Raw genomic sequence first — 13370 nt, forward strand, 5'->3', positions numbered from 1 at the left:
AATGGAAAAATTAAAACTATAAAGTTGTAGATCTCATCGAGATCTATAATTTTCATATAAAATTTATCTTTATCCGACGTTGTATCAAAAAGTTATGATTTTTCTAAGGTTCAGTCTTGTCACGCCACTTCCGATGGCACGACAAAACAATACTATCACCCCGATGGAAGTGGCGGGACAAGATTTTTCACGTGGTAGATGTTACCGCTCCAGCATTGGCGCGACAAAAAGGGTCAAATCTATATAAAAAAAATTAGGTACGATTCTTATTAAAATAGCTACAATGCATGGATGAGTTAGATCTGGTGAAGTAAAAAATAATCACTTCACCTGTTGTTAGTTTATTTTGAGAGGGAGATATAAAACGGTTACTTACTACATTGCATGAATAAATGAGAGCCTAGCTCCATCAAACGGGGCCTACCGAGAAATGATAAACGGGCCTACATATTATTTGAAACAACAAATGGTGCCCAATGCAGAAAAGACGAAGGGAAATTGTTCAAATTCCCCACTTTGGGATGGAACAAATGGAAAAGATCAAATTCCCCACAAAAAAAAAACCGCAAAGACAAAGGGAAATTGTTCAAATATCTTGATGACCAGCGTTTATATTATCCTGAAATACAAATTGTATATTGTCGTTTCTCTTCAACGTTGGCCAATTAAAACGAGCACTCCTGTCAGCTGCTTAATTAACGGTTAATTTCGTGATACGAATGGAGAACACTCTTCGGTAACAAGTGAACGCACAGCCTCGTCACTGATGATGATTGTAGACTCTCCCGAGGGCAACTAACTTCAGGCCACGTTTAGTTCGGCGGAATCAGCGCCGCCTGAATCACTGTAGCTATGCTGTAGCTACAGTACCGTTTATTTTTATTTGATACTAGTTGTCCGATCGTTGACTAATTAGGCTCAAAACGTTCGTCTCGTAAAGTACAACCAAACTGTGTAATTAGTTTTTGATTTCGTCAACATTTAGTACTCCATGCATGTACCGTAAGTTTGATGTGACGGGAAATCTTCTTTTTGTATAGTGCCAAATTCTGGAATTTGTGGGAACTAAACACCCCCTCAAGCTTTTTATCATTGCACTGCACATATGTAAAAATAAATTACAGGGACAATTTCTATCATCAATCAGGCACACACATCTTGATGCTTGTCTAGAACACTCCCCCCAGCGAGGAGTGAGCTAATCACTACTCACACCTAAAAAGGAATGAAACCTACAAGGCTATAAAAACAATTTCACCACTGAGCTTGCGCATTGGTTCAGTTCCTGTGTCGAGTGCGCACGGCACTGCTACGCCAAGAACGTCGGCCCCTCTGCGCTGCAGGGCGTGGGCGCCTTCCAGAGCGCGCTGATGCCGCCGGCACCGCCGGGGCGCGTACCGCAACGGCGGCACCGCTCGCCGGGCGGCAGCAGGTCGACGGCCAGCACCCGGCGGCAGGACGGGCAGGAGGAGTGCGCGCGCAGCCACGTGTCGACGCAGGCGGCGTGGAACGCGTGGCCGCACTGCGGCAGCACGCGCATGGCCTGCCCCTCCTCGAACTCGGCGAGGCAGATGGCGCACTCGTCGGCCCCTCCTCCCTCCTCCTCGTCCTCCGCCTTGCTGCTGTCGGGGACGTACGTGACCGTCGGGAGCGAGCGCAGCACCTCCTTCTTGACGCCCTTGTTCGCGGCTTTGGCGCCCGGCTGCTGCGACCGGCCGGACGCCGTGGCCCAGCGCCGCGAGCACGCGCACCGGGCGACGAGCCCCAGGCCGAGGACGCAGACGAGCGCGCAGAGCAGGCCGGCGAGGATGAGGATCATATCCGAGTTGATGGAGTCCTCCGGCGAGCCCGAGCCCGCGGGCGCTTCGACGAGTATCCTCGCCATGGGTTTGCAGTGCACTGGCTGAGATGGCGGCGCGAGTGCTGTGTGCGTGCGTGCCGCTGTCGTTGGCTGATGCGGAGGCGGGAGGCTCTGGGCAGGCGGCGTGAGAAGTGTGTTGAATGGGTTGGTTTGGCTGCCCTTTTATAGAGTGCGAGCGCCGGGGCGCCGGGCGCCTGGATGTAGTTTATCGGTGACTTTTGTAGTCTTTGGATTTTGGAATAACAGCAGAAAAGAAACAGAGGGCTCACAGCAAGTCAGTGGATCGAATGTGTAGTGGTTGAAGCTAAAAGCTGGGGGTTCCTTTTGGTTTAAATAGCCGTTCACCGTTTGAGGGCTTAATTTGGCATTCACAATGCTCTCTTTCAGTACTTCTTCTAGCCAACCATCTATAACTAGTGAAAGACTTTCGGTTGAAGTGCCTTTCAAAATTCTAGGAAAAATTTCAAACATTTTTAAGTTGTAAAGCCACGAACCATAAGCCCAATCCTTGGTTCGCTTCTCAATGCTGGTATGGCTTTCTCGGCTGGACTTCCATGGTAGGCTGAAACACACCAGTTTTGTTCTGAACCGTCCAATCATCAATCGTAAGCAATCGGAGCCGCAGAAGAAGCTAATATCTAGGGTGACCGCGTGCCGCAAGGCTGTGCGTCGAACGATTTTGCACAAATCATTCACACCCTCTCTTAACAGTGAACACCCCCTTCTCCATGTCCGCCGGCACTGCGAGCGTCGTGCCCCTTGCTTCCTCTGTCATTTTCCTCAGCAGCACACCACCGTGCATCAGCCCTCAGCCCTCTTCTCCGGCAATTGCTCCCCCTAAACCCCAAATGAAATGGAGTCGATATATTTGATCAGCTGCACCTTTTATATGTAGGAAAAAGAAAAGTAAATGTCAGCACGCCACCGTGACCGCGAGCGAGCAGCCTGTTCGGTTGGCTGGTTCGTATCGTTGCTGGTTCATGAAGAAGTACTGCTGGCTGGTTTGTGTGAGAGAAAAATAATGTTTCGGCTAGAAATTTACGCTCGTTTACGACAAGCAACAGGCTGAAGATCTAAACCAGGGTACGTGCAGACCTTAGCCGTCACAACCACGAAACAGATCCGGGCAGAAAAAAGCGTTGCGAGCAAGGGACAGATGGCGTTCCGTGGAACCACACTCGCCGCACTTCGCCAAATGCGGGTACTACAGACACTTTCGGTCTCTTCTCGCTACCTGTCACTCCGCCATAGCCCGCATCACATGTGCTGTTCCACTGACTGACCTACCGGCGCGCGGACGGCGGTGGTCACACGTCCATTTCGAGCCCGCGCCGAGACCTCCTCACGGCCGTTCTTTAGATTCGTCGTAGCACGTCGCCGCGCGTGGTCGGCGCACAGCCGGGGCCTCCAAACCGCACGCGCGGCACCAATGCTTCTCCGAAAGTGGCCGGCGGCTCGGCACTCGCCGTGAGCGCCGCCGACGCGTGGCGCGTGTGCAGCGGCAGCGCAAGTGAAGTAGTGCGCGGTGACATGCGCACATCCGGGGCGGGGACGGACGGACGGCCGTGTGCTCCTGCTCTCCGAGGACTCGGCCAGGGATGGAAATGGAACCCGCCTTTTTCCGGGTTAGGCGACCCGACCTCCTCCCGCGACGCCGCGGCACTACCGGTCGAGGTAGTGGCGAGGCAAAGCGGCCTCCACTACGCGCGGTCCGCACATGGATGGAGCCGCCCGGGAGCCTTTTCCGCGCGGCACATGCGGATCACATGCCCCGGCGGTAATGCTGCTGCTGCCTGTGCGATGCAACTGACGGCCGGCAGGGCAGGCCGCGGGCGGGTACGAGCAAGCGCACTGGTGGGACGGAGTACGTGTGGGTCTACTCTCGCGCGGCCGGGGGCACGGCTGGAGACTGGAGTGCTCGCGTGCGGTGATCTGTCGAGACGAGCCGGTTGGGTGGTTTGGGGACGTCGCTTTTTTCTGCCTGAAACCGCGTGTTCCGTGGCCTCGTCTTTCCTGCCTGCTTTTGCTCAAAGCAGTCAGAGCCGCGGCCAACTTTCAGTCGCCTGTTGCCCTGTACAAGCGCGATCCTATTATACGTACTACTACGTCTCAACCTCCCGTCTGCAACTGCAATGCAGAGACGGGTTCGCGCTACTACACCTTATCATCGACCAAATAATGACCACTTTTTTTTCCTCGTTCCCTCGAACTTGGAACGGGAAAATTTGGGCGACATTTCTCTGGGAAGCAGAATTCATTTCGGCCCTGTTAAAGGGGGTGGCATCAGAAATCGCAAGGACCAGGTGCAAGTGACGATCACTTCGGGCTCTTCTTCTTTTCTTTAAGAAAAAGATGAACGCCCCCTTGCCCGGAACCGTCCGTATCAAGGATGAACGGCCCCCCGCCTTTGCTCTTTAACAAAAGGGGCGGGGGCTGATCGGCTGATCCAAAGGTGGGTGGGAGTGTGCGCCATGTTCGTTACGCTTATAAGTCGTACTTTTTTAGCCAACGAACAGTATTTTTTTCTCACAGCAAATCAGTCAACAGTACTCTCAGTCATGGCTTATCAGCCAAGCGAATAGATTCGTTGCTGAATGACCAAGCCTGACTGGGAAGTCGATTAGCTGTTTCTTTTCTTTTTTATAGCCGACGTCGATTAGCTGGCTTCATAATTCTTTATAACACCCTGCCAGAAAAGACTAGGTTTTTGTGTTCGCCACTCTGGACATAGTTTAACTTACCGTTCAGGTTTGGTTCTTTTGATTCTCATCATACCTTGAGTAAATTGAACGGTACATCGGTATTTCTCCATGAAATTGTTAATGTCGAAGTAATGCCCAATAGTGAGAATAGTAGCACGACTGTGCCCAAAGAGCAACTGCGCTTCACGTATCCAATTTTCAGACCATCAAGACGAGAAATCACTCCTCACCTGGAAAATGGGCCCAGAGGACTGCAACAGTCTTTCTGCATGCCAATGGCAATAGCAGGTGGCCACTCGCACTCGCTTGTCCCATGCTCAGATTCCCCTTTAAAAGCTTTCTTCACTTTTGTTGCGCAACTTGCCTCTTGCGTTGTTACTGTTGTGAAACGGTGTCTCTCAACAGACACATGTTTACGAAGTGATCTCATCCATCAATTACAAGATTAATAGATAGGATTAGATAGTTAGTTTTACTCCAAAGGGCATGTCCTTTGGGAACAGTCGTATCCTTTCGTGACACTTCTTCACTTGTATAAATATATTTCAGAGATTAATGAAAGAGACAGTTCTCCCAAATCTTGTTCATTTACATTCACGTTTTAATACGTTATCAGCACGTTGCTTTGCCCGGCGGTTAATCGGCCATAGGATCAGTTCTCGGTGTTCTTCGTATTGAGCGAAGAACGAAGAACTGGATACGAGGAATAATATTAAAACGTAAATGTAAATGAAAGAGATTTTGGAGAACTGTCTCTTTCATTGATCTCTGAAATATATTTATACAAGTGAAGAGATGTTACGAAGGGACACGACTGTTCCCAAACGACATTTGGAGTAAAACTAACTGTCTAATCCTATCCACTAATATTGTAATTGATGGATGAGATCACTTCGTAAACAGGTGTCTGTTGAGAGACACCGTTTCACAACACTCCCCCTTGATCGAATCTTCTTTGAGATCAATGTAGCTGTAAGCTGAAATTCCTCAAAAAAACCCTATGAGAAAAATCTGAGAAATATATGATATGCCATAAAAACTCCTTTAAACCTTATTGAAAAATAAGGAGAAAATAGCATATTTATTTGTGATTTAAATAAACCACTATATCATTGGTATCCCATTAAAAACTCCAATGGAGAAAAATATTGGAGATATGACATAAAGATAACTCCCTCAAAAACCTTTTCAAGAAAAATATGAGGGGCAATATAAAGTGATATGTCACTAAAACTCCTGTAAAAATCCAGTGGGAAAATTATGAGAAAATATGACGACATATTATTGGTATTGCCTCTTGGATAACTCACATGAAAAACCTTTTCAGGGAAAAATCATGGATGAATTGAGAGGGCAATATGTGTCTTTGATATTTCCCACAAAAACCCCGGTGGGGAAAATAGGAAATATGACACATGCTTATGTTAATATTACCTCATTAAAAACTTTAACAAGAAACCTTGTAAGTAAAACTTGTGAAAGAAAAGAGTATAATATGATGCTGTTACAGGTCAACATTTAGGAGATGTCTCCCCCTGATTCTGGCAAATCTCGAAGTCGCCGCATACTAATTCCATGTACTAATTTTTGAAACACAGAAGTTGGTAAGGACTTAGTAAATAGGTCAGTGAGATTATCACATGACTAGATTTGCAAGATGTTTATTTCCCCGCTTTCTAGTAATTCATGGGGATAAAACAGTTTAGAAAGAATATGCTTAGTGATATTGCTCTTTATGTAACATGTTTGCATCTGTGTAACACAAGCGGAATTATCTTCATAGATAATTGTAGGTGATTCAATTGAACCAATACCACATGTCTGTTGTATGTGGCTAATCATTCTGTGAAGCCAAGATTTGGAAGAACTGTCTCTTTCATTGATCTTTGAAATATATTTATACAAGTGAAGAGGTGTCACGAAGGGACATGACTGTTCACAAAGAACATGCCCTTTGGAGTAAAACTAACTGTCTAATCCTATCCACTAATCTTGTTCATTTACATTCACGTTTTAATAGTTACTATATAGATAAATCATCTACACTCGATGCAATTTGAAAGATTCAAATATGTATGCCTGCAATTCGAGACGAATCCTTTTAGAACCAAAACGTTGAGAACTTCAAATAATACAGGAGAGAGGACCGTTCTATCCACAGCTGATTTTCCAACGATGAGAGACACAGCGTTAGCTAATGGTATCGAATTGGCAGAGTTGATACTTACCAGCTCTTCCTGAAAGAAAACATATTTTCCCATAAGCTAGCCAATTGACAGTGTATCCAGCCAATTTAAACCAACTATTTATTTTGTAGAATAAAGATCCTAAGGTCTTTGCAAAAAAAAAAAATGGCAATGGTTGCGCCTCTGCTTTAGACTAGGGAAGTCCAATATTTATGTAATATAATATCCCACATTTTAGTATAGAATAAGGGACAATTTCCCTATTACACTGTTCTGATATCAACAGAAGAACATCAGGTGGACATAATGCTTCATCAGGTTACCTTTCTACATGAACACATTGTTTGGAAGACTCTGAAACCCAAGCCAACTGTGCCAGCTACCTCTAGCCCCATCGGAGGGGACGATCACTTCAGCCACCAGAACCAGGAGTTTTCAGCGCTCCTCAAGCTGGGGGCTCCACTTTCTGAAGGGCATCAATGTGTGTGCGGGGAGGAGCCTTTCAGTCACCGGAACAAGCCTCGATATGCTTTCAGGAGTGCTGAGATGATCCCGGAGGTCTATGCTCGAAAGCTGGCGCTGGAGTAGTCGGTGGTGGTGGATGACACTGATGGAGAGGCCTGCAAGGGATGTGGAGGAGGTAAGGACATCAACTACAGGACCGTCGATGTCAACAAAGGAGCCAGAGTAACGTACAAAACTTCTACTTCCAGTCTACATGGATAAGACGAGGATTGGGCGAAGGGGAAGGTCAAGTATTGGCAAGGTATCTCTGCAGGTTTAGTGCATGGGTCCATGAGGACTATGGAGGAAGCATATTTTTCACTTGCTACAAGATCACTGTAGAGGATCTTCCTGACCCTGCCTGGAACATTCACTATGTGCAACTAGACCTGGGTGATGAGTGTGTTGTCCACTGTGTCGATGACATTACTAGGAGTTGTTGGTCCATTGTTGTGTTCAAAGTGGGCGCTTAAGTGAAGAACACAAACAAAATCCCTCTCAAGTGTATCTACAGATTACTGAGCCATCCGAGGGTGGACAATTTGATATTGAAGTTCCCTCACACAAGAGGCACAGGGGGTTCAAAAGAGCGAGGGATTACGTTTTGTACATCCATGTTGATATGATCGAAGACCTGAGATTTTTTGAGTTTGGTTCAGAAGAGCTAGAAAACTCCGCCTAGGGTGGGGCGCCTTTGGTGTCCCAGCATAGTAGGTCCCAAGCCCTGGTAAAGGAGGAGGGTTGTGTTAGGCGCGGCGAGCCAATGTAAAAACTTAGCCACTTTAATGGAGATGAAACCCAAAAGCATTGTTGAGTCCTAAGCCAAGCTAATAATATGAGGAGAGGTAGATGAAGACCGAAATTGACATAGGGGGAGATAATAAAAAGAGATTTGAAAGCTTGGGATATACCTAGAGATCTATGTTTGAATAGGAGTATTTAGAAAAACAGCTATTGAAGTGCCTAAACCGTGACTTGGGGCTCTCGGTAGATTTCAACTCTAGTCTACCCCAACTTGCTTGGGACTGAAAGGCTATGTTGTTGTTGTTGGTTCAAAAGAGCTAGAAGCAGTGGGGAGAGTGCATTGAAGAAATTTCGGTGGGAGAGGCATGTGTCTGATGGAGAATACCAAGTCTCCAGTCGTGGATGTCTGCAGAGCTAGCAGGATTTCACATAGAAGGGTTGGAGGATGGATCACGAGTGGATGGTACAAGGGAGGCGTCCAGGCAAAGACTAAGCAACAGGGAGAGGGAGGGAATGCCTGATCACTTGACCACGGAAAGAAAAGAAGAAGGGGATTATTGCTGGTCTTGCAAGGGTTGACACAAGTACGAGTCATCCCCGTAGAAAGGTCCGTTACCAAAGACGGTGTTGACGGCCCTAATAGCCTAATTGGTGGGGGAGCCCTTGCAAGGAAAGCACTTCGTTGAAGAACTACTATGGGAGACCTGATATCCTGATCAAGACCAAATGCGAAGAGTTGCCCTTTTCCTCTGCTGAGATTGCGCTGAGGCCATCAGAATTGATCCTGAAATATGGTTTCAGATTCCAGAGAAGGCATAAAACATGAATGTCTCTGGAGGATTTATCTGGTCCCTACTCCCTATGTGATGACAGTGTCACTTCCTGAAGAACCTGGGAGTATTGAGATCAAGTCCTCTGAGTGAAATCCTCCTAGTTCTGCAGACAAGTTCTCTGAACTGGTTCCTCCCTAGGTACCCTTGACCCCAAAGTCTGAAACCTTGCAACCCTTTTCAAACAACACATGAGTGGCCGCTGATCCATGTAGATAATGGCACATAATTGGCAGCATTAGTTAACGGCATCGAATTCGCAGAGTTGATACTTGATGTTTGATTACGCACCATCTGTTCCTGAAAGAGAAATATTTGTCTGTAAGCTACTAGCCAATTGACAATGTATCATGCAATTTAAACTAACTATTTACTTTGTAGACTAAAGATCCTAAGGTCTTTGTAAAAAATAAAAATAATGGCAAGGGTTCTGCCTCTGTTTTATATTATGGAAGTCAAATATTTATAGAATATTCCCATTAGGGTGGAGTAAGGCACGATTTCGAGTACTATTACACTGTTGCAATATGAACCAAAGACACATCAGGTGAACATCAGGTTTACCTTTCTCCATGACCACACTGTTTGGAAAAACAATATCATTCTTAATTATGTGCACCACTTAAAGCATGCTTAAATAAATCCAATCAAAGAATCTTATAAATCATAATCATGCTCTCCAATTGTTTCAAGCAGTTAAACTAGTATGTGGCATAGATTTTCATTCTCTTTCAGTGTCCCTCATGGTTAACAATTTAACCTTCTACAGGATCCAAAGTTTAAGACTGTAAGTTCATACCTACACACGGAAATGTTGATTTCGACCTACAGCATACTATAGATGAAACAGAAGGAATGGGATAGTAAGCAAGAAAACCAACCTTAAGTGTTTGTTTTCAAAAACACATGTTCAGAAGTTGACATGTTTTGCAGTATTGAAATGCTTGTCTTCTTCCACTGTACAATCCTCATGGGCTTAGTAACGAAAGACTGCAAAAAAATTCAAGTATAATCAGAGTCACAAGAAAGAAAATTGACACAAGACAAGCTGTACTTCATTGAATCACAAAATGATTTTGGTTGAAAGAATTTATATGGATTGACTGGGGTAGCAGGAAGAACCCTTTCGTCCGTAGACTACTTCTTACGTAGTACTGAATACGATATTGATTGTAATCAAGCAAGGAGAACCTAAGAAGTAGTCTACGGATGAAAGGGTTCTTCCTCCTACCCCAGTCAATCCATATCAAGAATATTCAGAGTCTAGCATGTCTTCGTAATTTTCTACTCCTTAGTAATACAAGCCGGGGTTCACCGGATCCTTAAAAAAAATATTCACACTCAAATCCATGGAGGCATCGTACCTGCAATTTTGTGGTACCGTCCATGACAATGGCCTGAATTGTTTTAAGCTTGGTGGCATCGACATATAGCTACTCCAGTCTTCCATCATGATTCTTAGGTCATGGATCTTGCTCTGCAGTCCAATACTACAGTTCGCATGCATGGTGCAAACCTTGTTTAAATCTCTGCTTGGCTCACAAATGCCGCCGAAGTACGTAGTACTTAAGAACTTAATTGTCAGACCAATGTCTGTGGTGTAAGGATCATGCTTTATAAAATTAAATACATCCTGATCATGGTACCCAGGATATCTAAATCGGGAAGAATACCAAAACTTGTAAAACTCTATACTTTGATCGTTTGATTTCACATAGTTGAATCCTCCATTGGCTATGTTCCTCAAGTCAGTCGCATTCCCTATGTAGTGATCACATGCAATCTGAAAGTCTCCATCACTATAAAAGAGGGGAAATGGATTGCGGAACCACATGATATCAGCATCCTGAAATACAGAGGGGAAGCAGTAGTTTATATCAGATAAAACTACCAATAAGAAACACACTGAATAATTCAAAAGCTGAAAACTAATGCGTTAGAACAGCAGGGACGTAAAGGTATAAATTTACCGAGAAAACAAAGCTGTAACCTTTTTCAAGCACTAGCCGCAAGAAATCCAGCCTTTTCCACATCATTTCCAGATACCCAATTGTCTGAAACCTCTTATCTTGAGAAAAATCCACATCCTTGGTTGGAAGAGCAAAGCAGTAGGGATGGATCTTGACACATTGTTCATACGCCTTCAAATCAAATGCTACTATCACAAGATGCCTCAAGAGTGAACTAGTACCAACACCACGCCGAAAACTATCAATGAAAAGATCTATCACTGAGCCCGGCGAAGCCCATGCAGCATTGAGGGTCGTCAATATTATGGTCTTATTGTCCATGGAAGCCTCCTGCAGAACCAGTTCTAGTCTGAGATCTTCGCTGTCCTACAACAACAATTATGCTGATTGAGAATTGAGATACCAAGTTACAAGCTCTGCCTCATGACTGAACTTGATATCATATCAATCAGGAGATGAAAATTGGGAGTAACTGCTTGACTGGAGCATAAGAGTAACAACCACATCAAGTTTATTTCTGACATAACAAAAGGATCTTATTTTAGGTCAGAGCATAAGAGATCATGCACAAGTGTGCACCAGAAATGCACTCATGTATTTAATTTGACAACATGACACAAGACAAGCTACTGGTACTTGTTTATTCCACTCAGCTGAGAAGTAGGCTTAGAAAATCAAGTATCATAAAAAACGACCAGTTTGTCCAACAAGGCAACAAATCTCAAATATGTTAACTTATCAGCAATCATTGCATGATCTTAAATGGAACCCACCAAAACACCACTATATCAGGTTCAGGGATGCAAGAATTGCAGTCTCAGGTACGAAACTAGCACGATTAGGAATATTGAGAGCGCATTTCGGGCATAAGCAGCTAGCATGAAAACACCTACAGCAAGCACAAGGAATAACTCAGATCACTAGAATACTGTCAAACATAGAATAAAATTTAACAAAGGTAACAAAGAGGAGGCAAACCCCACCAGATCGCCGGTGGGGGAAGGATCTAAGACGCCGTCATCCTCGGGGACTTGAACAGGAGGAAGCGGCGGCGCAGGCAACAAGGGCCGGTGCACACGCGGGACATGGATGAGCTTCGTAGTCTCCACAGCGGCGCGGTACAGCACGGCGCAGGGCAGCGCCACTGCGGCCGCGAGGAGGAGCACCGCCGCCGCTCGCCGTAACGCCGCCGACGCGCGCGAAGGCGGCTGCGGCGAGCGTCCCCCGAAGCCGCGTAGGGATGTGGCGGAGGCATGGGACAGGTTTTGCCGCGACGGCCTCGCCATTACAGGCGGGCGTAGGCGGGGGCGGGGGCGGGGGCGGGGGCTCAGTCAGCTTGTCACCGAGGGCCTGCCGCTGAGGCGAGGGCATAAAGACAAGACGCCGTGACCGATCGAGTTCAGTGTAACCGTCGCGAAATGATTCGTAAACTGACCACGAAGACGTAAAGTGCAACCGGAAGGTTGAAGCCAAACCTCCTTCAGGCTTGGAGCCATGGAGTGCGCCGAGCGATCCGCCTGTAGTCCGACTGCCGCAGGCCGTGGCTATTCCTATGTTGAAAACGATACGCCACGGGTGTCGTCCCGTCCAGACAGACCGCTCCCCGCTCCGCGCGCCCTGTCCACGCCGCTCGTTTCACACGCTCCGCGCCCAAACCGCCCGCGTCGTTGTTCGCTCCCGCCCGTGCTCGCTCTGGGCGCCCTGCTCATGTCGCTTGCTCCGCACGCCCCGACCGCACAGATTCATCCCGGCCGTCGCGTGCCCGGCACTGAAAACGTACGTTACACGTATATTGCAAGTGTTTTATATAGATGTTGTAATGGTTATACATGTATGTTTCAAGAGTTTGTTTAAAATATTTCTTCTGTTTCAAACGTATGTTGTAAGTATTTTATCTGGATGTTGTATATGTTGCAAATGGCTCTCTTGCAAGTGTATGTTTTGAATGTTTCATCTGTGTTCAGATGTTTTGTTGCAAATTTTTATCTGAATGTTGCAAAAGTAGATATGGATATAGTTGTGGAAGAAGCCCAAGTCCTCAATGGTCCAGCTGCTACGGCTCCCCTGGTGTTGCGAAGATAGAAGCCGCGGACACGGGAGCTACGGGGATGGGCACAGGCAAGGGGCATCGGGCAGGATGGGACACATGCGAGGGAGTTGCGTGCGTCGAGCGCAGGCACGGGAGCTCCATCCGCAACGGACACTGCCTCTAGAGCGGGACGGGAGCGGGGCGAAAGGAGCTACGTCCAGACATCCGGGCGCTAGTCACTCCGTTCCTATGTGGGTTGAGTTTGTTTATGGGCCGAACTAACCATCTGTTGTATTTTCAACTATTTGTATCATAGAAAAAATAGCGGGCTATAGCGGTGCTATAGCGGCGGGAAAGACTTGACGCTAAACTATTCCTATTTGTGGCGTTATGCCAACTTTGATCGTTATTGAGCGCTATAGCGCCGCTAAGTTGCATAGCTTTAGCGTTCAAATAGCGGCACTATTTCAGATTTTGCCAACAAGCCATACCGGTGACAATTTTTATTTCCTACTTATCATTTGCTACTAATTTCATATTTTGG

General features: G+C 46.4%; 2 protein-coding genes across 3 annotated transcripts; both read right to left on the reverse strand.

Moving 5' to 3' along the window:
• Window positions 1–1066: 1066 nt before the first annotated feature.
• Window positions 1067–2040, reverse strand: LOC136474586 (RING-H2 finger protein ATL8-like). The gene has a single exon (XM_066472150.1). It carries the CDS (start codon window positions 1883–1885, stop codon window positions 1310–1312), a length of 576 nt encoding a protein of 191 aa, XP_066328247.1. The 5' UTR covers window positions 1886–2040; the 3' UTR covers window positions 1067–1309.
• A 4924-nt stretch (window positions 2041–6964) lies between these two features.
• Window positions 6965–12109, reverse strand: LOC136474587 (uncharacterized protein At4g15970-like). 2 transcript variants are annotated; one of them, XM_066472152.1, is made up of 6 exons: window positions 11781–12109; window positions 10798–11163; window positions 10192–10673; window positions 9709–9817; window positions 8702–9127; window positions 6965–7369 (listed from the first exon to the last, which is right to left on the reverse strand). In XM_066472152.1, the coding sequence occupies exons 1-4, from the start codon at window positions 12081–12083 to the stop codon at window positions 9796–9798; spliced, it is 1173 nt and encodes a 390-aa protein (XP_066328249.1). In that variant the 5' UTR covers window positions 12084–12109; the 3' UTR covers window positions 6965–7369; window positions 8702–9127; window positions 9709–9795. The 2 variants fall into 2 exon arrangements, with proteins under 2 accessions (XP_066328249.1, XP_066328248.1); XM_066472151.1 differs by lacking the exon at window positions 6965–7369 and having other exon boundaries at window positions 8097–9127.
• Between the last annotated feature and the right edge of the window lie 1261 nt (window positions 12110–13370).

Source organism: Miscanthus floridulus, chromosome 8 (assembly GCF_019320115.1).
Source record: "Miscanthus floridulus cultivar M001 chromosome 8, ASM1932011v1, whole genome shotgun sequence".
NCBI classification, from domain to species: Eukaryota; Viridiplantae; Streptophyta; class Magnoliopsida; order Poales; family Poaceae; genus Miscanthus; species Miscanthus floridulus.

Coding starts and splice junctions, on each gene's coding strand:
- LOC136474586 (XM_066472150.1), bottom strand. CDS start 1,885: ATGGCGAGGATACTCGTCGAAGCGCCCGCGGGCTCGGGCTCGCCGGAG.
- LOC136474587 (XM_066472152.1), bottom strand. CDS start 12,083: ATGGCGAGGCCGTCGCGGCAAAACCTGTCCCATGCCTCCGCCACATCC. Junction 11,164..11,780: donor CTTCCCCCACCGGCGATCTG/GTGGGGTTTGCC, acceptor TTGTTGTTGTAG/GACAGCGAAGATCTCAGACT. Junction 9,818..10,191: donor ACGGTACCACAAAATTGCAG/GTACGATGCCTC, acceptor ATTTTTTTGCAG/TCTTTCGTTACTAAGCCCAT.